The 24,350-nt window shown below is 45.0% G+C and overlaps 1 protein-coding gene across 3 annotated transcripts; it reads right to left on the bottom strand.

The window, feature by feature from the left end:
* Positions 1 to 370: 370 nt before the first annotated feature.
* Positions 371 to 24,295, bottom strand: LOC116952060 (uncharacterized). Of its 3 annotated transcripts, none has more exons than XM_032971080.2 (3): positions 22,131 to 24,295; positions 13,166 to 14,734; positions 371 to 2,350 (listed from the first exon to the last, which is right to left on the bottom strand). In XM_032971080.2, exons 1-3 carry the CDS (start codon positions 22,162 to 22,164, stop codon positions 2,187 to 2,189), a joined length of 1,767 nt encoding a protein of 588 aa, XP_032826971.1. In that variant the 5' UTR covers positions 22,165 to 24,295; the 3' UTR covers positions 371 to 2,186. The 3 variants fall into 3 exon arrangements, with proteins under 3 accessions (XP_032826971.1, XP_032826972.1, XP_032826970.1); XM_032971081.2 differs by having other exon boundaries at positions 371 to 2,347; XM_032971079.2 differs by lacking the exon at positions 371 to 2,350 and adding an exon at positions 3,365 to 7,432.
* Positions 24,296 to 24,350: the final 55 nt, after the last annotated feature.

The raw sequence follows: 24,350 nt of genomic DNA, 5'->3' as shown, positions 1-24,350 counted from the left end.
AACGTCGTGAGAATTTTATTGTTTTATATTTTTATTATTTTATTGTTTCCCTTCTACGTGACTTTACCGAAAGAACCAAGAATATGAATCCCTGCAGTCACGAAAGCTTTAAATCAAAATTTAAACCTAACTATTTAAAATGTATAAGACAATGATAAGTTGAATTTTGTGAGAATGGATACATTTCCGGAAATTAACCAATCTCGCGTACACATTGTTCATTAAACGTTTAAAAATAGCCCGACTTGTCTCTTAAAGCTATAACTTTTCATCTGTATGCAGCGAACACCGCTATAACTTTACATTATAAACGTAATAAATAACGAAGGTAACGTTTAATTACATTTCAAAACCAAACGTGTGCCCACTATTTTATATTAAATTGGTGGTTTTATTCAAAAGCAAATATTACAAATATAGAGAGCTTATGATACGGTGAGAAAACACTGGCAAATATTTACAACAAAAACATTCAGAATATAAAGCACATAAGTAGGTAAATAGTACTAACATTTTGTTAATCTGTTGCATAGTCAAAAACCCTTTACAATTAAAGTTGTAAGAGTAAATAATTACTTATTAACATCAATGTTATCTTACTAATTAGGCCTTCATTGTTCCCCGTCCTCCTCTCTTGCCTGGATGACCGGGCCCAGGTAGGACACTCAAACCAGGCAAGGCTTTTAGGAATGAAACGAGGGCTTTGGAATCTTTGTAAAACTAAACATTAGGATTTAAGATTTAAATATATATACATCTCAAAATCAGCTTGCAATGTAACTCGTGAAACACATGATTCGCCGAATTCTGGTGGAAATGTGTCAAAAGTTACCTCATTTGAACTAATGACAGATAATTGCCACGTTTGATTATAATCAATTCAACAAATTAGATTTTGTTAATTGTTTTATGCTCTTAGAGAGTCTATAATTGTTATTTAATAGATGTTTAATTACTACTGAAATATACCGCAGCAACATGAGTTCAACGCCATCCGGGGTCAACTGCAATTTCACAATCATCACCATCATCAATCTGGGGCCAGGAACAAAAGCACCACTTTGGACGTCGGCAGAAAATAAGCATTGGTTGTCCAACAGATGGACTGATCCTCCAGCCATAGGAATGTGGAATTTACACAATAGACTGGACTGCCAAAACTGATGAACATTACCAAAGGCTCAATTGTGCCGGGGGACACCACTGCTTCAAAAAATGTACGCGCTAATATATTAGAACAAGTTTTGCTCGCTGGCTGGCTGCCTGGAGGGACGGACAGACCATCACGTGCGCAGGTTGCTCGTGTGCTACAAGGGCAGCACGTGTTACGATGCTTTTGTAACAGTTTTTTTTTTTATCAAATGGCAGCACAAGCAACAATCTGTTAAATTAATTGTAAACACACCAACATCATCATGCTAAGCAACGACAGCGAACAATAGCAGTGCTACATATGGCAAGCACCCTCATTAAAATCGCCTTGATACGTCAAGGGCATCGTTATGATTATTACTGCATGCGTAAATGTGAACAGGCCACCCAGTAAATTTTGATTTAAAGCTTTCGTGAGTGCAGTAATTCATATTCTTAGTTTTTTCGGTAAAGTCACGTTGAAGGGAAACAACAACGTGACTTTACCGAAAAAACTAAGAATAGGCCACCCAGTGTTCGTGGAGGACTCTTGCCTATTACATCAGGAAATTCGGCTGCATATGTTTAGCAGGGCCATATTCTGCTGATGAGACCCAGGGAGGTGGAACCCATTGCATTACAGCGTTTGGCTGCTGAAATAAATGCTGTTGGAAAACTTTCAGTCCACCATTCCAATAGGCTGTTTGAATAAAACATTTTACATTGACATGATAAAACATTTTTAAAAATATGTTTTTTTACACATACCGTAGTGTTCTTGTTGAGTAAAAAATCGGCAACAACATCGGTGCCATGTAAGGCTGCCCAGGAGGCACATCAACAGATAGCACGACTGATTCCTAAAGCTCAGCTGGGCACTGTCGACACGTTCCCAATTCATCTAACTCTTGGCTAATTCCTCAGCATCCAGAGTTCATCATCACTACTTTAGGATGTAAATCACGCTCCCAGGCCATCAAAACGTTGAGGTCTCAACTTCCGAACAACTTCCACGGGCCACTCGGGGCCTTTCCAGATGGCCACGGGTCTTAGTCTCAGATGAGGCAGGGCTTGACGTCGTACGAGGCATGGCCAGGTGTGCACAGAGACTGGTCGCCCAGGTGTGTGGGCTGTCTGGCGTGGCCGGCGTTCGTTAAGCCCAGGGTAAAGTCCTTTCTGTCTTCAGGTGGAGAGGGGCACAGGAACAGAGGGAAGTCTTCTGTGGAAAAAAAATGCGTGTGTGATTAAACCAAGGGTCGGCCACCAAAATAAAAAGAAGAGCCGTTTTTTGTTTTCGAATTCGTTAACAATATTGAAACAGCCGCAATGCACGTGAATACGAAACGGTTCTTAATACAGTGAGGGAAAAAAGTATTTGATCCCCGCCTGATTTTGTACGTTTGCCCACTGACAAAGAAATTATCAGTCTATAATTTTAATGGTAGGTTTATTTGAACAGTGAGAGACAGAATAACAACAAAAAAATCCGGAAAAACGCATGTCAAAAATGTTATAAATTGATTTGCATTTTAATGAGGGAAATAAGTATTTGACCCCTCTGCAAAACATGACTTAGTACTTGGTGGCAAAACCCTTGTTGGCAATCACAGAGGTCAGACGTTTCTTGTAGTTGGCCACCAGGTTTGCACACATCTCAGGAGGGATTTTGTCCCACTCCTCTTTTCAGATCTTCTCCAAGTCATTAAGGTTTTGAGGCTGACGTTTGGCAACTTGAACCTTCAGCTCCCTCCACAGATTTTCTATGGGATTGAGGTCTGGAGATTGGCTAGGCCACTCCAGGACCTTAATGTGCTTCTTTCTTGAGCCACTCCTTTGTTGCCTTGGCCGTGTGTTTTGGGCCCTTTTTAATGCTGGAATACCCATCCACGACCCATTTTCAATGCCCTGGCTGAGGGAAGGTGGTTCTCACCCAAGATTTGACGGTACATCGTCCTTTTGATGCGGTGAAGTTGTCCTGTCCCCTTAGCAGACAAACACCCCCAAAGCATAACGTTTCCACCTCCATATTTGACGGTGGGGATGGTGTTTTTGGGGTCATAGGCAGCATTCCTCCTCCAAACACGGCGAGTTGAGTTGATGCCAAAGAGCTCAATTTTGGTCTCATCTGACCACAACACTTTCACCCAGTTGTCCTCTGAATCATTCAGATGTTCATTGGCAAACTTCAGACGGGCATGTATATGTGCTTTCTTGAGCAGGGGAACCTTGCGGGCGCTGCAGGATTTCAGTCCTTCATGGCATAGTGTGTTACCAATTGTTTTCTTGGTGACTATGGTCCCAGCTGCCTTGAGATCATTGACAAGATCCTCCCGTGTAGTTCTTGGCTGATTCCTCACCGTCTCATGATCATTGCAACTCCACGAGGTGAGATCTTGCATGGAGCCCCAGGCCGAGGGAGATTGACAGTTCTTTTGTGTTTCTTCCATTTGCGAATAATCACACCAACTGTTGTCACCTTCTCACCAAGCTCCTTGGCAATGGTCTTGTAGCCCATTCCAGCCTTGTGTAGGTCTACAATCTTGTCCCTGACATCCTTGGAGAGTTCTTTGGTCTTGGCCATGGTGGAGAGTTTGCAATCTGATTGATTGATTGCCTCTGTGGACAGGTGTCTTTTATACAGGTAACAAGCTGAGATTAGAAGCACTCCCTTTAAGAGTGTGCTCCTAATCTCAGCTCGTTACCAGTATAAATGACACCTGGGAGCCAGAAATCTTTCTGATTGAGAGGGCGTCAAATACTTATTTCCCTCATTAAAATGCAAATCAATTTATGACATTTTTGACATGCGTTTTTCTGGATTTTGTTGTTTTTATTCTGTCTCTCACTGTCCAAATAAACGTACCATTAAAATTATAGACTTATCATTTCTCTGTCAGTGGCCAAACGTACAAAATCAGCAGGGGATCAAATACTTCTTTCCCTCTGTAAATAAAGTCAAGAAGTAGCCCTTCACAGCTCCTGAGCCGCAGGTTGCCGACCCCTGGGTTAAACAAATCCCAAGGTCGCTTAGGAGGGACATCAACAGATAGCACGGCTCCGTGACTTTACCGAAAGAACCAAAGAATAATTCCTGCATTTAAGAAGGCTTCAAATCAAGTTTGAACCACCTCTACGGGGAAGATTTCCACACTACTCAGACTTAACTTCAAATGTAGCAATCTTTGGAAGAACGTAATCAACCAGGTAATGTGTTAACTGTTGTGTTATCCGACTCTCTGTGTTACATCGCATTACATTTCTAAGTTTAATAGGTTTGTTTTCTCAAATTTCCAATTTCTCTCCCCCTGCCGTTTACTCCGTTCACTCCCCCTGCCGCTCTCATTGACTTCCTTATTTCTCTGCCCCCCCCCCCCTCTATATATAATGCCTCGCCACAGAGGCCTTGTTTCTCTTTGTGTCGCTGTGTGTCTCTCTCTCTGCGTGTGTGTCTCTCCCTCTGGTGTGTCTCTCTGTGTTTGTCTCTCTGTGTGTCTCTCTCTGTGTCTGTGTTTGTTGCTCTCTCTGTGTGTTTGTCTCTGTGTGTCTCTCTCTCTGTGTCTCTCCGTGTCTGTGTTTATCTCTCTCTGTATGTGTGTCTCTCTCCATTCTTTCACACCTGATGACGGTTGCTTGTGTTGCAAGCGAAACGTGTATTCTATGATTTATTTTATTTTTACGTGACTTTACCAAAAGAACAAAATAGTAAATCCTTGTCATCAGAGCGCTGTAGTTCGCTCACTACATTGGTTTACAAAGGGTTCATAGTTTTTGTTGTATGTACGTATGTTTAACTTTTTTTGCACCATACGTAGCCAACCGTGCTAATCGGAGGTACAGCGGAAGGACCACAAACTAATCACAAAAAGCAGTTCGAAAGAAATGAGCTTCCAATCAGGATTTAAAAGTGCATAGCTGCAGTGGCTTGCATGGCCACAAAGTCACTAATTTCGGGAAACGTACAATTGCATATACCGTACATTGAGTATTCATTATAATGTTAACTATATCTAAAATGCAAAAGACACCAGGGATCTGAGAAACAACGATTTATAGGACACGTTAGAAATGGCGTACGCTCGGTTAAAAATCAGACTTGTTTGCCATTGTTCCGAATAAATAGGGGGAGTTGAGGCATTGGCATCTGCAAGGGTTCGGTGATTTAGATCTTGGGGCTGATCGGGACCACTCGTAAGTTTAACTATTTAAACACATTTTTATTTTACTAGGTAAGGCCCACTGAGCGATATAGCATTTTTTTAGAAGCGACCTGGCCACAAATAATAGCTGAACGAAGTGGCTCGTCATCATGTGGAAAATTATACCAGCCAAATATTCTAAACGCGTGTCCATTCTAAATGTGGAGGGAAAATGGGAGGACCTGGAGAAAAATCCACGCGGCCACGGGGAAAACTCGCAAACTCCAAATATACAGCAGCAGGCGTCAGGGCCGGGAACGAACCTACGACCTCCTGTAGACCAGGCGAGAGAGTTAACATCTCGCCACCTGAGTCATCCCCAACAGCTCACCAACACGCACCCACCAGTGTAGTAAAGTATTATCACACAACATCTCTACAGGGAGAGAGAGACACGCAAACTCCAAATATACAGCAGCAGGCGTCAGGGCCGGGAACGAACCCACGACCTCCTCCATACCAGGCGAGGTAGTTAACATCTCCTAGCCACCGTGATGATGATGATGATGATGAGAAAGAGAGAGACACGCAAACTACAAATATACAGCAGGCGTCAGGGCTGGGAACGAACCCACGACCTCCTGTAGACCAGGCGAGATAGTCAACATCTCTACAGGGAGAAAGAGACACGCAAACTCCAAATATACAGCAGCAGGCGTCAGGGCCGGGAACGAACCCACGACCTCCTCCATACCAGGCGAGGTAGTTAACATCTCCTAGCCACCGTGATGATGATGATGAGAAAGAGAGAGACACGCAAACTACAAATATACAGCAGGCGTCAGGGCCGGGAACGAACCCACGACCTCCTGTAGACCAGGCGAGATAGTCAACATCTCTACAGGGAGAAAGAGACACGCAAACTCCAAATATACAGCAGCAGGCGTCAGGGCCGGGAACGAACCCACGACCTCCTCCATACCAGGCGAGGTAGTTAACATCTCGGGAATAGATCCGGGATTGGTTTGGGAGCAGGCAGAGGAATCGGAGTATTGGGGTCGATGTTTCGTTTGCGGATGCGGGTCAGGAGACTGGCAAAGTCGATGAGGGATGGGGGAGGCCGTACGGAGTCGCAGTAGTGGAGTCAGGATGTGACTCAGGCATGGATGGAGAGCCTCAGCGGCAGCTGGGGTTAAACAAGATATTCGTATTTTTTACATGCCCATATAAATGTAAGGCAGTACAGTAATTGTATCTGCCGCCATCCCTGAGTCAGTGGTAGATAGAGTACATGGCAGGGTCACTCTCTAAAGGACGGTTGGCTACGTAAGGTGCGAAAGAAGTTCACCATCACGCTCCATGGGCAGGTAGCCCTGAGATGCACATGTCATTTGTTTCCACTTTCCTCTGTCTTGCCAATATACTCAAGTATTGTCAAATCTTTCTGGCACCAATCTCATAAGTCGCCAAGCCATTCTGTTAAGCCTTCCTTTCAAGTTCAACATAACATAATACAATCAGCGATACTCACTTTATCGACCTCAGAGAGATGATGTGGCCAAGTTGGCCCCCAACCATGATTTGAACTTGTGAACTTCCGCTTGTTTGCCAAGTGCCCTAACAGCAGCACCACTCATCATCCACTGCTGTAAATCATCATTAATCATTTACAACCATTGATCAATCCACTGCTGGATGAAGGTCCGTCCAACATGTTGTTTATGGTGGATTTGTTTAACTATACTTCACCACTCTGGTCAGTGCAGATTCCTTATGGGGGAGGGGGGGGGGCAGTTTTGGTTCAGATGTCACTCGCCACTGACTGATGCTAGCTGGCTCATCGCGTTCGAAGCGCAGTCCGCTCACCATTGCACCACCGCTCCGCCCCCCCCGCCCACAGCAAATGTCCGTATGTTTACTCCAGTATATTTATACACGTTATAAAATTAGCTCCGTGCGTGCGTACGTCCTGTGTGTACGAGTGTGTCACTGTGCGCTGGGCGTGTGTGCGTGAGAGAGAGAGAGAGAAGTCTGCTTTCCTTCACGCTCCACAGGAGGGGAGAGACACAAACTGTGGGTGGTCCCGGAGACCACAGCAGCCGAGCGGGGACCCGCACGGGGCTGGAGTTTGTGTGGACTTTGTAGGGGTGGCTGGATCCTGGATTCTGGGGGGGGGGGGGGTGGGGGCGGAATGGGAGCTATTGCAGAAAGTCTCGCGAACGGCGAGTGTTTTAACACTCGGCGCAGAGTTTACACACCCAGTGCTTAAATTTCAGCCGGAACAAGTCCGGAACGCTGTTCCAGGAATTATGTTGACGTGACTACACCCGTCTCGACCCGTGTTCTTTCCCCGTGATACTGCGGTGGTGTGGAATACAGGATACAATTTATACGGGATTCACTCTGGATCCGCGTAACTTTTATTCAACTGGAAGTGTCCTACGCCGATGCGCCCCGCTCCAAGCCAACCCTGGCAGCCTTTCGTGAAATATCGAATGAGAATGTAATCCCTGCACAAAGACAAAGCTCACCCGTACAGCCGTCACAGACTGTCGAGGAAAGTGCTGTTAGCGAGTAGCACCTATGAAGGCCGCCATGCCACTCGAGGGGGTGGGTGGCCATCACGACGCCCGACCGCCTTTGTCTCCCCAGTGGCGATATTTACACACCGCACCAGGTACTCATTTGAGGCTGAATCGACCTAGGTGATGCCCAGGACCGGTTCAGATAATCGACACCGGGTCACCGGGTTCTTAGCGCGGGACGCTAACCGCTGCGCCACCGCTCCCACGCGCACAATCCCAAACTGTGATCAAATCACCCGCACCTCACGGCTATCTGTTCAGATCTCGGAAAGTTAAGCTGGGCTGGGCATGCATAGCGCTTGCATACGTGGCCATCCACCACGTATAAAAAAAACAGGCCGCCGTATGGGCTGCTCCGAGGCTGAGTTGTTGGGCGGCCTTCTGTTGATGCCACCAACTCGTCGACAACCTTCGCTCGGTGGGAAGCCGCTCATTCTACGCTTTCCCCACAGTCTCGCGCCTCCCGATGAGCATCGTTGGCTACGTACGGTGCGAAAGAAGTTAAACACGTGTAGTCCGATCTGGAACTTCCTAGCCCCCCCCCCCCCGCCATCCATTGCTATCTACTGCCTTCCCCTGTTTAATTTTAGGCCTAAGATATATATTTGTATTCCTCTGCCTGTGACTGACTGACTGCAGCCTCTATTCAAATAAACATGCTCTCTGTTTCTGTGCAGCGTCTCTAGATTCGGCCGCACTGACAGAGGCTATACACATCCACATTGTACTGTAGTGTATGTTATTGTACGCCTCAGTGCATACAATGAGATTGGTTGTCTTGGAACTTGTTTGTGATTCTAAGTTCGTGGTTGCTACCACCAGCAGTGTCTTAATTTCAGCCCGGAAGAATCGGGAACCCCGTTCTGGGAAGTATTTTGACACGCCACATCAATCTCGCCGTTTATATATAAATAAACCTGTTCATAGGCTTGTAGGAATATACGGTTCAATAATATTGCGTTATTATGGACAGGTGTGCCCTATACTCTAGCGATAGTGCCTTATGCTGATAGTCCCTACTTCAAGCCAGTCTAGCAGCGTACCGGAAAATATCGAGTGAGATCTGAAGTCCTGCCTGTTAAATTGTGATTTCTAATTCCGCCGGTGCTTGCGAACTTGTTTTATACTCGTGCGAAGTACCCTACAGGGCTGCGTAGTGGAGCCGAGCTGTTGTAATAATTGTAGTTCCTAAAACTTTGTTTCCGTGGCACACCGCGGGGAAGGGGAGTAAGGTCGAGGATGCAATTCATGGAAAAGGAACACGGGAACGAGAAGAGGTAGAGTGGGAAATACGAGGAAACAAACGGAGAAACGCGAGCAAAGGATCAGGAGAGATGAGGATGGGAGGAAGAGGCTGCATCAGGGCCTTGATGCGGCTGCACCAACGAGCAGAGTCTGTTTCCACAGGGGGCGGGGAAAGGGTTTAGAGTGGGGGTGGCCACATTGAAGTCACGTGATTTACGGGAGGCTCGAGATAATTTAAATAGACGTTTGTCTTTTTAATGGTTTTTTTTCTTTCAAATTTGGTCGTTTTCACAATGTCACAGCTGTTCCGCCTCACACCGTTGTACTTGCTTTAAGAGAGCACACACGCAACTCTATTCTAAGCACAGAGAAGACGGTGTCTGTCCGTCCGTCCGTGCGAAGGCACTGCACGTTTTTATGGAAATAATACAAATCTATAAACCAATGCTACGAAACTCACCCCATGACTCAGCAACACCGATGTCCAGATGTAGTATTTAACCGAGATTAGGAAACTAAATGCACTTCCAAAACAAAATCGCTTCATAAATATATATAAGTTACATTATGCTGCTTTAAGCAAATGATGTTAGCACAAGCACCTAATGCCTGTGTCTGTACGTTTGTGTGTGGTGTGTATTTGTGTGGTGTGTTTGTGATTTTGTGTGTGGTGTGTTTGTGTATTTGTGTGTGGTGTGTATATGTGGATTTTATATGCGTGTATTTGTGTGTTTGTGTATTGTGTGTTTTGTATATCTGTGTTTACGTATACGTGTATCTGTGTGCTTGTGTAATATGTACATTTGTGTGTTCATGTGTGTGTGTATTTGTGAGTTTACGTATTTGTGTTTTTGTATATTTGTGTCTTTGCGTTTGTGTGTTTCCGTGTGCACATTTCTGAGTACAATTAATTCCCCTAACAAATGGAGGCTCCTGAGCAGACTGGCTTGCCCGTTTGGTTTTATAATTAGCGCAAAACAAATATTGATTGCAATTATGTGCAGCATGCATTAAATATTGGAACCATCGTCCGAACGTTGGCCCAACGTTGGGACATTGTCTCTGTGGCTTTCCGTACTTCCAGTTCAAATAAAGTTTGCGTACAAGTTCTTTAATAGCAGTTCACTCAACACACACGCCTGCTCTAAACCTTCTAATCATTGCATATTTACATCATATAATTGTTAAAACGCTAATTCTGTCAGGTACACTAAGAATTAGCATATTTATACAATAATGTGGGCTTAATTCAAGTTGTAATGCAGGAAAGCAAGAAAGTTTAAAGAATAACACAAACACGTTGGCCTTATAAGGATAAAATATGTAACAGATGACGTTTCGGGTATTGGCCCGCTTTTATTTTTGTTGTGTATGTACGTATGTGTGTATGTATGTAGGTATCTATATTGAACTTCTTTCGCATCGTACGTAGCCAACCGTGCTAATTGGAGGTGCGGGGGAAGGATAACGGACTAAACCCAAAAAGCACTGATGAAGAAATGATTTTTCAATTTATAATTTTAGAGGATTTAAAAGTGCACAGCTCCAGTGGCGTCTTAATATCGCAAGGAAGAGCGTTCCAAACGGAAGAAGGACCATTGTCTGAAACGTCGCCTATTCAGTTTTTTTGTATTTTGAGGTCTCAGTGTTATTGACAAATGTGTTGAGTTATTTTGCACCACGGCCAACGCAAAGGCAGCAGCATCATCATCAAAATAATTTGTATAATATTTAAAGAATAATGAGGTAATTAGATTATTTAGAAATGTGATTATTGTACCGGTTATTACACGAATATATTTGTCAAGAAATATGCAATGAAAAAAGACCAACGCTTTAACCGTATTTTTTAAATAAACCATGTGGTTATTGTGGGCCTGATCTCGTACGAGATGTACCGACTGTAACTTCACCAAATCGCAGCAGCCCAAGTAAATTTTCAGTTCACAGAATAGGGGTTTCATTCATGTTTTTAGCTTTAATGTGCAACTACGATATTTATGCAACGTATATAAATTAATTATGAATTGTATTTATTACATTAAATTACCTACGTGTAAATTATGCAAATTGTTGTGTATAAATTATACACGTATTCCACATGTCGTATAATGTATACACATTTGCAGATTCAAAATTATCCTCAACAATCGTACGAATCACGTTTGTTTTTGTGCTTGGGCCACGTGGCAGTTATCTGCTATTATAATTTGTCATTAACCCTTCACCTCCCGACAAGATAGCCACATTTACAAATACATTACCATTATAAATATATTATTGGTTCTTTCGCTAAAGTCACGTTGAAGGGAAACAATAAAATAATAAAATATATATAAAACAATAAAATTCTCACGTCCTGAGACGTGAGAATTTTTTTATATATTTTATTTTTCACATATATTTTATTATTTTATTGTTTCCCTTCAACGTGACTTTACCGAAAGAACCAAGAATATGAATCACTGCAGTCACGAAAGTTTTAAATCAAAATTATAAATATTATTTATACGTCCCAATGTACCGATCAAATTCTGACCACCTCCTCTTTAAGACTCTTCTTGACACAATTAAACACCAACGTAAGATGACGTTTTTACTCAAACTGCCTTGAGCATCATCAGGTAATGAACTCGGAGTAATCGAGTGACGTTGCCTCAGAGACACCCCAACGTGACAACACCAACGGCCCGCCGTGACATCACCAACCGCCACAGCGTTGCTCGTTCCCATGTGTCCTTTGTAAGTTGGTCCATGCAGCCCTTCAGTTCAACAATTGTACAATTATATATAATTTATATCTTAACGACAAACTGTGCTGTCTAATTGGCTAATAGAGATATTGCACACTGCTTGTTGATCAAACGGTGGATGCGTAGATAGCTGTATACATTAAAATATTAGCACGCATTCTGCCCCTTAACCACCCTCGATGTTTTCAGTTTCTACTTAACTCAGTGTTAATGGTGGGGGGGAGGGGGGGGAGGAAATTTCAGTCAGACGATGACTGAATGCTTTTCTTGATTCTAAATATCGCTCACGTCCAATAGAAAGCTAGTGCGCATCAATGTTCTGGTATGAGTGTTGTGCGTGCGTGTGTGTGGGCTGTAAATTGTGGGGGGAGCGGTAGTTGTAGCGGTCAGCGTGCTGCACTACAAACCCAGCGATCCGCGTTGGCTTCCCGCTCAGGGCCAAGACTAGTGACGATTATCCGAACCGGTCCTGGGCCTCCCCTAGGTCTACTCAGCCTCAAATGAGTACCTGTTGCGGTGTGTAAACATCGTCACTGGGGAGACAAAGGCGTGGTGCTGGCCACCCACCCCCTCGTGTGCTGTGCCAGCCTTAATAGGTGCTCGTTAACAGTACTTGCCCCAACAGTCTGTTAAGGCTATACAGGGGATCTTTGTCTTTGTTGTAAATTGTGAGTTGTGTTGTAAATTATACCAACGTCTAATAATGCCCAATGTTGGAGTCGGTCAACGAAAACACAAAAGTTAAAACGCCAGGGCCCAAAAAGAACCCTTAACCCCAGTATTCGGTCGTGAAATTATCTACAATAATCCAGCAGTAGGTTCAAGAAAGATCGTACAATCAATATAGTAATGTATAGATGCAAAAACAAAGATGATTTATAGATCCCTCCCTGTAATAAGATGTATAATGTCTTGTATAAAGTCATGGAAGAGCTGGTGACGTGTACAGCAAAGACCTCATGCTCAGTGCCTTCGATTCCAGGGCTCCATGCTATGGCTAAAGTCCCACAGCATGGGTATCTGGGTTTGCAATCTCATCGCGATGTAGTACCTTCACTACAACAGTCTAAATTCCCGACTCGTGTATTGTAGATAAAAGTTCCTTTCCGATACAATTGTGATGAGATCCCACTGGCATATCTATAACCGCCAATAATACTGCAAATCGCCAGAGCGATTTGCAGTATTATTGAGCCTTGGTTTTGTCAAGATTTAAATCAGGCTCAAAGTGTCTCCATCAGCAGACACTCACTGATCTCAAGGTGTGACTCGGGGCATATACGAACGTGTGGTCCATGCTGTGTGTGATTAATACCTGCAGCGCTGCCACCGTATGAAAGGAAGGAGGATCCCGTCTGCTGATGCTGCTGCTGGTGTTGGTGGTGATGATTGGTGAGATGGTGGATAAAGTGTGGCCGACTTTTCTCTGCCGGCGACAGACGGGTGAGGCTTGGCGAGCTGCCAGGTGAACAATTCTGGTGCCACGTTGGACTCAGGCCGGTGGCAAATTCAGACGATCCATGACCAGGAGGTGGTGCGTACAGAGGTGGATGATGATGATGAGGTAGAAGATGAGGTGCCTGGTCAGCGCTGGAGAAGCCCGTGCTCCCCACGAACAGGTGGTGGTGCACCGCGCTCAAGTCGCCGACGGAGTGGCTGCTGCCTTGAATAAAACCCAAACGGGACCCCACGTCCTGCAGGACGTCTGTCGCGTCCACCGCACGCACGTCCTTGGACCCGTGCGTCCCGGCGCCCAGGTGGCCCAGTGAGCCCTTGCTCAGCTCGGAGGACGTGAGCTCGTCTCCCTTCCCGAAGCACGCGTCCGCCCCCAGGCCCAGCTGCTGCCCCGAGCTGGGCCGCCCGTCATCGGCTCTTTGACTCTGGCGACGGTCACGGCCGCCGGGTGACCCCTGCAGCCACCGCCTTGCTCCGTTGCCCCCGCCCGTGTACCCGTCTCCTCCGAAGGTCGCCGCCGACTGCGGCCCATCATCAGCCACCGTGCAGGAGCCGAGCGCTTCCTTCCCCCTCCGCGCCATCGTCGCCGAAGCCTCCTTGAGACTGCACGTTGCCCCTTCCGCATACGCGACCTTCGTGAAGCTGGGCGACTTTGGTAGATCTGGCCCTGAATGTTGATTAGCGTGGTGCAGGGCAGACCTAGGAACGTCCATCCCGAGTGCCAGGTGGTGCTGCAGATGCCCGTACGACTGTTCGTGGAGCCCATTGCTGTGAAGATGATTGGTTTCGTGGTGATGGTGTTGTAGGTAGTCATGCTGATGGTGTTGCTGCTGCTGTTGCTGATAACTGTGATGGTCTTGGTTATGCTGGAGCTGCTGATGAAGGATCTGATGGGGAGGCGGATTATGATGGTGGTGATGTGGCTGATCGTGATGATGGAAAGCCGTCGAGGTCAGCCCCACCAGCCCGTAGTGCAGCAACGCCTGGCTGCCTCGGTACGCCTGACATTTGAGCCTGAACCCCCGCGGCCTCCGTCGAAACGATCCCTCCTCAAACATGAACTCGCTGGCCGGGTCGATGGTCCAGTAGTGGCCCTTGCCTGGCCGGCCCAGGCCCTTGGGCAGCTTCACAAAGCACTCGTTGAGCGAGAGATTGTGTCGCACGGAGTTCTTCCAGCCCTGGTAGGCGCCGCGGAAGAACGGAAAACGACCCTGCAGGAACTGGTAGATCTCGCTGAGGGTGACTCGCTTGGCCGGTGAACTCTGGATCGCCATGACGATGAGGGCGATGTAGGAGAAGGGAGGCTTCTCGGGCCGACGCTGGGCCCCGGGGCTGTGTCTCTTGTGGCCGCAGGGCCGTGTGGCCTCCGAGCCAGGTGACTTTAAAGGCGCGTGGACGCTTGAAGACACCTCCATGGTCATCGTCCCCTCTGCTCAGCGAACAGCACGTGCCACGCACACATAGGCCCATCAATCATCATCAGCAGTAGCACCAGCAACATGAATCGGCAGCAGCAGCTTATGGTTTATGCACTGCTGGATGAAACCTTTCCAACGAGACGACGCATAATCATTCTCCGCACAAAGCTGTATGCTGCGTGTCGGTCATTTGTTTTTAGCTTGAAGAACTGGGACAACAAAGGTCAAGTCGCCCTGAAATGTACCCAATCACGTGAAATTTTGTAAGATAAGCAGGTCTGAACCTGGTTAGTGCTCGGAAAGGTGACCACCAGGGCTTTCCAGGTGTTGTAGATGTGGAGCTGTAAGGTATGGCAAGTAGATGGCAATGTTGATTGTTAGTCCCGTATGTGCATATTAGGTTTTCTATAGGTACTCCGGTTTCACCCATTCAAAAACACTCCCGAATAGTATTTTCCAAAGAACCCAATGTAACATTCCCTTGAGAATGCATCTTGAGGCTCATGAGATGCACAGCCATCTTAGAACACAATGATATCTGCGTACACCGCACCTCCGATTAGTATGGTTCGCTACGTACGGTGCGAAAGAAGTTCAACATACATCACAGGCATGAACCACCACGTCTGGCTCTGTAGGTTCATCAAAGCACGTGTGCTTGAAAATTCGAATGCTTCATCACCGCCAGGAAACACGACCTTGCAATTTGCGCGAATAATTAATTGCGATGGTGCGTGGATGGACGCCTCGCTGAGCCGTCGCCATCTCTCACGGTCGAGCGATACAAGCTAGACTAAACTAAACGCTTTTTTTATTTTACTAGGTAAGGCCCACTGAGCTATACAGCTCTTTTTTCAAAGGCGACCTGGCTATCATAAGTTATAGCTCAACGAAGTGGCTTATGTGGAAATGTATAGCGGCCAAATACTCTAAAGCAGTGGTTCTTAACCTTTACTGCATCCTTGCATCCCTTTGGTTCCCAATCTTAAACATAAAAAAATACATATGGTATGATGAAACAAAGTAGTTGTACTCACGTGCCCTTATTTCATTTGTGTTTCGGTGATTTACCTTCTTAAAAAATCTGGCATGTCTCGCACCCCCAGGAAGGGCATCTCGCACCCCCAGGGGGTGCGTGCACCCCAAGTTAAGAACCACTGCTCTAAACGCACGTTGATTCAAAATGTGGAGGGAAAATCAGAGGACATGGCGAAAAATCCACACAATCACGCCGAGAGAGACATGCAAACCCCAAATATACAGACGTCAGGGTCGGGATCGAACCCATGACGACCTCCTGTACACCAGGCGAGGTAGTTAACATCTAGCCCCGCGACAAACGGCAACGTCGCACGAACTGAACGCATTGCTCCGTCTGCGCGGCAGTCCACCTCTGGGTCGCGTTCGCTCCGTTGGTTGCCGCTCTGCTGCCAGCCTCGACCCACCGTTGACGATGCTAGCCGCGACGTGTCCTGCCCATGCCCTGCATTTACTCTTCTTAGCAATTTCAATGATGAAGTTAACCGGCATGTTTTTTTTTCACTCATTCCACGTGTTCCCCTCTCTCTCTCCCCCAGGGTAATTCCAAGCATGCACTTCTCATTGCTTATTTGTGCACTTTTGGCCGTCGGTATATTTTCTTTCTCAATCCATCAATTAATCCCTTAACTTCGTATATTTAGAGATCACCATGCATGCACTAAATAGCGAGTGAGAATATATTTTTTGATGAATGGAAAATGATGTGCGAATTACTATGCTGGTGATGTTGCATTAATGATGATCGAGTGAATAAAACTATACAAACAGGAACAACACGAAATCAGACTATGTTGTGAAAGCCTCTGGAAGTATCATGATTGACCTATTATTTTATTGGGCTGGACAAAATCTCTACCACATTTTGGGAAGTCAACGATGTACTCGCTCTTGTCATAGGAATGTGGAATTGTCACGGCCGCCAGTAGCAGTGAGCGCCATTCCACCATGGTCCAATCAGGAAGGCAAATTAGTTTTTATTATTAAAATACGGTAATTTTTTTTTCGTAACATTTGTATAGTCATTCGCATTATTCCCGTTAAATGTTGAATAAATGGGATAAAAACAAATATGAGGCGAAAGGCAAAGTGTTTCGTATTGTCAACTTTAGCGTTGCGCTCTACAGGAGGCGAATTACTCGGTTCACTGATGATAGGGCTCGTGTATGCGTGAGTGCGTGAGTGTTTAGTGTGAGGCGTAGCTGCGTGGAACTCGAGCCTGCCATGTGAGTGGAACCAGCGATCAAGACTACTCACGCTCGTAATTAGGTTCACAAATACACCGTGTACATTTTTAGGTTTCATGATTTTTTAAAATTATTATAATCTACTAGATTGAGCAAGATGTCACCTCATTAGCCCTTCAAAAATAAATACATTTACAGATTTCCACCCCTTCTAGATCAGCAATATAACTTACACCAGTCAACTAGGTCAAACAACGCCTCAAACGAATTGAGTCGAATTATACCGCCTCCCCCTCTCCCACGCGACCCTGTTTACCAACAAGTCTGGTCAAAACAACTCGCATGATCGTCACGGCATGGGCACGCATTGAATAAGCAGTGGATTAAGAAATTACTTTCCATTATTGTTATACAAACATCTGTATATACAGGTAGTCCCCGACCTGCGATGGAGATGCGTTACGACGACCCCATCGTAAGTCGAAAATATCGTAGGTCGAAAATGGCCTAGCCTACCCAGGAGTCTTAAAGAATGGTGATAATTTAGCAAAACAGAGCAATTTAGAGTACCGTACTGTATAAACTATATACTGTATGTATTTATTAATAACAATACTGTATTGCTCAGTAAAAATTTTTGTAAAAAACAAGGTAAATTCTTAGCCTACCTATATGAACTGCAATTTCATAGAAAGTTTTTTTCAGAAAACAATTCTACAGTGAGGGAAAAAAGTATTTGATCCCCTGCTGATTTTGTACGTTTGCCCACTGACAAAGAAATGATCAGTCTATAATTTTAATGGTAGGTTTATTTGAACAGTGAGAGACAGAATAACAACAAAAAAATCCAGAAAAACGCATGTCAAAAATGTTAAAAATTGATTTGCATTTTAATGAGGGAAATAAGTATTTGACCCCCTCTCAATCAGAAAGTTTTCTGGCTCCCAGGTGTGTTAAAGGGAGTGCTCCAAATCTCAGCTTGTTACCTGTATAATAGGCACCTGTCCACAGAAGCAATCAATCAATCAATCAGATTCCAAACTCTCCACCATGGCCAAGACCAAAGAGCTCTCTAAGGATGTCAGGGACAAGATTGTAGACCTACACAAGGTTGGAATGGGCTACAAGACCATTGCCAAGCAGCTTGGTTTGGTGACTACAGTTAGTGCGATTATTCGCAAATGGAAGAAACGCAAAAGAACTGTCAATCTCCCTCGGCCTGGGGCTCCATGCAAGATCTCACCTCGTGGAGTTGCAATGATCATGAGAACGGTGAGGAATCAGCCCAGAACTACAATGATCTCAAGACAGCTGGGACCATAGTCACCAAGAAAACAATTGGTAACACACTACGCCGTGAATGACTGAAATCCCGCAGCGCCCGCAAGGTCCCCCTGCTCAAGAAAGCACATATACATGCCCGTGTGAAGTTTGCCAATGAACATCTGAATGATTCAGAGGACAACTGGGTGAAAGTGTTGTGGTCAGATGAGACCAAAATGGAGCTCTTTGGCATCAACTCAACTCACCGTGTTTGGAGGAGGAATGCTGCCTATGACCCCAAGAATACCATCCCCACCGTCAAACATGGAGGTGGAAACATGCTTTGGGGGTGTTTTTCTGCTAAGGGGACAGGACAACTTCACCGCATCAAAGGGACGATGGACGGGGCCATGTACCGTCAAATCTTGGGTGAGAACCTCCTTCCCTCAGCCAGGGCATTGAAAATGGGTCGTGGATGGGTATTCCAGCATGACAATGACCCAAAACACACGGCCAAGGCAACAAAGGAGTGGCTCAAGAAGAAGCACATTAAGGTCCTGGAGTGGCCTAGCCAGTCTCCAGACCTTAATCCCATATAAAATCTGTGGAGGGAGCTGAAGGTTCGAGTTGCCAAACATCAGCCTCAAAACCTTAATGACTTGGAGAAGATCTGCAAAGAGGAGTGGGACAAAATCCCTCCTGAGATGTGTGCAAACCTGTTGGCCAACTACAAGAAACGTCTGACCTCTGTGATTGCCAACAAGGGTTTTGCCACCAAGTACTAAGTTATGTTTTGCAGAGGGGTCAAATACTTATTTCCCTCATTAAAATTCAAATCAATTTATAACATTTTTGACATGCGTTTTTCTGGATTTTTTTGTTGTTATTCTCTCTCACTGTTCAAATAAACCTACCATTACAATTATAGACTGATCATTTCTTTGTCAGTGGGCAAACGTACAAAATCAGCAGGGGATCAAATATTTTTTTCCCTCACTGTATCTGCTATAAAAAACTTTTAACATGCATTGAACGTATGTATCGTATCGTGGTAACCCTAAAATAAAATCGCTATAGCTATGTTATCATACATGCATTGAACGTATCGTAACGTATCATATTGTACTGTACTCACCAAGATTATGTTCGTCGTCTGCATACTTGAACGATGTTAAGTTGTTGATGGCTACATTAACTTAGTTGTCGGAAGAGGAGGATGGCGATGATAAAGTTACAGTATCGTACCTCCTACGCTGCTGCGTTTGCCTGCCGCGCGAAATTAAAAATATTTTACAATTTTGTCATATCGCCATCGTAAGATCGAAATATCGTAAGTCGGACCATCGTAAGTCGGACCATCGTAAGTCGGGGGCTACCTGTGGTATGAAAAAAAACCTAAATGAGAAATTATTTTAATCTACACCGAGTTTTTATGGAATATCTGAATATATGGAGGTGAAAGCTGGACAATTACAGAGACCCTACAGAACAAATTGGAGGCAATATAATAGGGTTTTTTTTAATAAAGGGGATATTAAACATTTCATGGACAGACACACGATGAGTGACATAAATGTGTTACGGATAGCAGCAGGGTACACAAAAAGAAAATGAGTGATCATAAATAGAGAAGTGAAAAGTTATATTTCTTAGATATATGAGAAATCGAGAGACTGAATCGAAATGTTGTTTTGAATGGTGTATACCACGAGAATCCGGGAAAAGTCGAAAAGTAAGTTACAGAAGAAGTTTGAACAATCTGATGCAAACTTTTAGAATTTTCTTTCGTACGGCTGATCTAGATGCAATAACTAAAATTTCACATGCATGTAATCACGCCAGATGATAGCGTCAGGAACAGTGGAGTTGTTTCTCATCGCTGTGATGTCTTCGTATTTGTTTATCGGGAATTGCGTCGTTATACGTTGTACGGTCTGTTCTGGATGACCACAGTCGCACACTGGAGAGTTTTAAATGTTCTCTTTGTGCATCGGGTATCCGTATCTGCTATGGTTAGTGCAGTGGATGCGGTTTAGGGTGGACCATGAGCTCAGTGCTGGATTATCCTCGTAGCAAAAGTAGCTGCATGCGCTACGGGCCCCGCACTTTCAAGAGCCCCGCGCTAAATGCTTTCAAGCTATCAATTCCGGTTCAGTGATTCTGCACTTGCTCCATTACTATAGTACTATACCGCCCTTCAACTTTTATGAACGACTGGGTGTTTAAGGTTATCGATTTGTCGTATTATCTGGCTGTATACCAAATGAAAAAATACAATTATTTTACTATGCAAGTAAAAAAATTGTGTTTTATATTTGTGTTTTTTTAGGGCCCCTTTATAACATATGCTACAGGCCTCGCACTCGCTTCATCCGGCACTGCATGAGCTTCGTGGAAGATCAACACCAGGGATCTTCTGCACTGGGTCTTCATCATCATATGCCACGATCGCCGATGTCTTTGAGAAAGGACCGTGACTCACATGGAGAAACCGAGATATATTGTGCATGTGTTTGTAACGCAATTATAATTAAGTGCGAACTAATTTCAACATTCATAATGACTGCAATTTGTATGTAATTATGTGAGCGAATACTCCATGTAAATGGCGTTAATCGTTGGATGTCGAGCATAATTTAATAATATCCTTAAACACATATTTAGTACAAGATAATGGATACTATATAAACTATATATGGATATTAACTCATATTTTTGTTTAGACAATACAAAAAGGCACAGGCGCATACACAATCCACATCACTTTCATTATTAATATATTTAATCCGCAACAAGTTCGAACAACTTTATTATTTTGCAGTAGCACATCTATAAATAGAGCTATGCATTTCATACAATACATAGCGTGCATATTATATTAAACTGTTGAATAATGTATCCACAAAATACGATTTGTTGTATATTACGGATACAATATGCGCAACAAACTACGAAGTTCCATTAGTTCTGTAAGACTGTTAAACTAGTGCTGTTAGCTAGCGCCTATTATGGCTGGCACAGCACACGGAGTAATTTTGCAACTCCCCATTATCGCTTTAATATAGATGTTTACAACCATATAAAGTGATCATTTATGGCATGCTATTTGGCTCTTTCGGTAAAGTCATGTTGGTACCGACGAGTATGGATCCCTGCAGTCACGAAAGCTTCAAATCAAGATTGATCATTTATGGCTGAGTCAACCTAGTGGAATGTCAGGTTTAGATTCCGCTTACGTGCCGGTCTTCATAAGCGCTCGCTAACAGCACTTGCCCCAACAGTCTGTGTAAGCTACACCGAGGATGTTTGTCTTTGTATGGTGCAGCAATTAGCGCACTGGGCGACAACTCAGTCGCGACCTCGATTTAATTCCAAGCTATGGCTATCACCAATTGGATGAGTGATATCTGAACATGTCTTGAGCCTCTCCCAGGTCCACTCAGCTTTAAACGAGTATCGGCAGCACTCCAGCGGCAATGACATAACTCGTGCGCCGTGCAAAGCTTAATAGGTGCTCACTAACAACACTTTATCCAACAGTCTGTTAAAGGCTACCCTGACCCCAATGCTGTGACAATGCTACCCTGACCCCAATGCTGTGACCCTACCTCTAGCAAGAACCCTGACACTCACACCGAGACCTAACCCTAGCGACTTTGAACTTCACCCTTCATCTCGCTCTTGTACGTAATCATGTTGGATCAATATCTTTGCCAGGGATTAAATTGGCCAGCATATGTCCCGATGGGCGACCAGGAAAATACGTCTGCGCCCGGCACACCACATCGAGTATCGTTCTCAACATGCCTGTGTGGCTACAGCGATACACGCGCTTACTCCAGCCTACCAGTTGACCCAGAACAGTCATTGAGACGTGACTCACCCGCGCGCGCGCGTGCGTGCGTGTGTGTACACGTACCTGTGTATGTGCCACTGGAATACGCCTCAAGCATAGAGAAGAGCGAAGTGGGAAGTTGCCGGTGGTTATCACTGCGATGCACGGGAAGGGAGGGAGATGCACGGGGAGGAGGAGGAGGAGCGGTCGCGCGCTTGGGATGGAAGGGGTCACGGACAACATTGAGCCGTGGGGTTGAGTGTGGTGGTGGTGGGGCTGGTAGTTGGGGGTGAGGTTGGGCTGGCTGGGGAAGTGGAGGGGTCTACATACACCCCCTGTCCCCCTTCCCTCCCCTCTCCCCACCCTCGAGGGATCTACTCTAAAACTTGTGGAGCATAAAGAATTCATGCGGTGACATTCAGCGGTGCAAGCTGTATCACCACGAATGCGTGTACAGCTCTTCGTGCCGTGAAGTCACTGTTGGCCGGATGAGGGCCTCCCCAAGTCGGATGGGTCGTGAGTGTTGTTTGACCATACTTCACCCAACTATAAGTAGAGTACAACAATGTGTGTTGCTGCCCTGCCCTCTGCTGCCCGCAAATATAAACTAACAAGTGTAGGACTGTACTCATCTCCCTATCCCAGGGTTCTTCATTGCAAGGCCCGCGTGCCACTGATGGCCCCTGGTGGACTTTAGTGCGGCCCCGGACAACAACACGCAACATGCCAAAACACCTCCCCATCATCGTCGTGGTGTCAACCCCAACAATGTGGTGGCCCACACACCGATTGTGTCTTATCGGCGAATGTGGCCCTCTCTGAAAATTCGTGAAGAACAGTGTACAGCAGCATACGTAGAGGTTCTTCATTCAGCCGTGGATAAAAATTACGGCTCGTGATTATTATAACGTAGCGACCTCTAGTGGCTGCAGGTGTCACGCGAATCCATTGCATACAAACAAACATATTCCAGCCGTTCTTATTCCACCACACGAGTCTTATTCCACCACACGAGTCTATAGGCACGGTCATAGTGAGTGAGCTCAATATCGGCGTGAACCAATTGATGGGCCACACCGCTGATAATTAATTAGACGATGCCCGGATAACGACGAGTCTGGGCATGTGCCTGATGAAGGTAGTTGTAATTACTGGCGAAACGTCGTACTCAGATTGTAAATGTTGTGGCTTGGCTCTCCAACACTACCGGTGTGCTGTACTAGTTACGAATTGGCCACGTTCTGTTTACGTGACAACCCTTACTAGTTGGCTGTGTCGGGTGGTGGCGGGTTGAACGACACATTTATATATTTACGCGATCTAACCCAAAAAATACCTGCATTATAAATGAAGTGTGACTATAAACAAGTTTTTTTAAAATTTAATTTTACCAGGTCATATCCCACTGAGCTATAATGTAGCTCTTTTTCAGATTCGACCTGGCCATAAATGATAGCTCAACGAAGTGGCTTATCACGTGGTAATTTATAGCAGCCAAATACTCTAAACGCATGTTTCTAAATAGTTATTTCCTTTTTTTATTACCAATTTGATTCTCGCTTATACATTTTTTTTAATTAAAGCGTTAAACTAAAACCCTGCACTAAATTTCGATGTAAAGCTTTCGTGACTGCAGGGATTCATATTATTGGTGCTTTACTAAATGTTAATCATTATTACTATTAAATAACCGAAACGAGTCTTGAAATACAATATGTAATAATACAACGGTGGGGTGAGGGTGGAAGAGAAATATGTACAGGAGTGTAATTTGTACAAAAACATTTTTAAAAATACGAGAACTTAATCAATGTTGACACGCCCAAAATAGATGCCTGTATACTGTATCCCCTATAAGATTTGATTTAGATTAATCGTGATGTCCCTACACATGACCCTAATCCCTGGACCAGGTGGCTCAGCGGCAGAGCAATCGGAAGAAGGTCGCGAGTTCAAATCCTGGCCGTCGTGGTGCGGAAGGCAACAGTGATTATAATCATTTGGATATACTCGCCCCGCCATGGGAACGTCGAATTTCCACCACTGGCTCAGGCCTGTAAACGAGACACTGATTTACCTGCGATGAAGAAGGACCATTTCCCGAAACGTCGCCTATTTATGTTTGTACTGTTATATATTGTAATGATTCGTTTTTTTCTTCTTATTATTATTAATGGGCTGGGGAACACGGGACATGGATCTGCGCGATGCCTTTTAATCGCTGCGCATTAAAAAACCCTACAGCGCATGGGCATCGCACGCCTCCGCAGCCAATCCGATTGGGCGGATTGCTTTGCCCTCGGC

The sequence above is a fragment of the Petromyzon marinus genome, chromosome 45, assembly GCF_048934315.1.
Source record: "Petromyzon marinus isolate PM22_M1 ecotype Great Lakes invasive population chromosome 45, UKy_Petmar_22M1.pri1.0, whole genome shotgun sequence".
Taxonomy (NCBI): domain Eukaryota; kingdom Metazoa; phylum Chordata; class Hyperoartia; order Petromyzontiformes; family Petromyzontidae; genus Petromyzon; species Petromyzon marinus.
The sequence above is the reverse complement of the archived record's forward strand: the minus strand, read 5'-3'. Positions and strand labels throughout refer to the sequence as shown.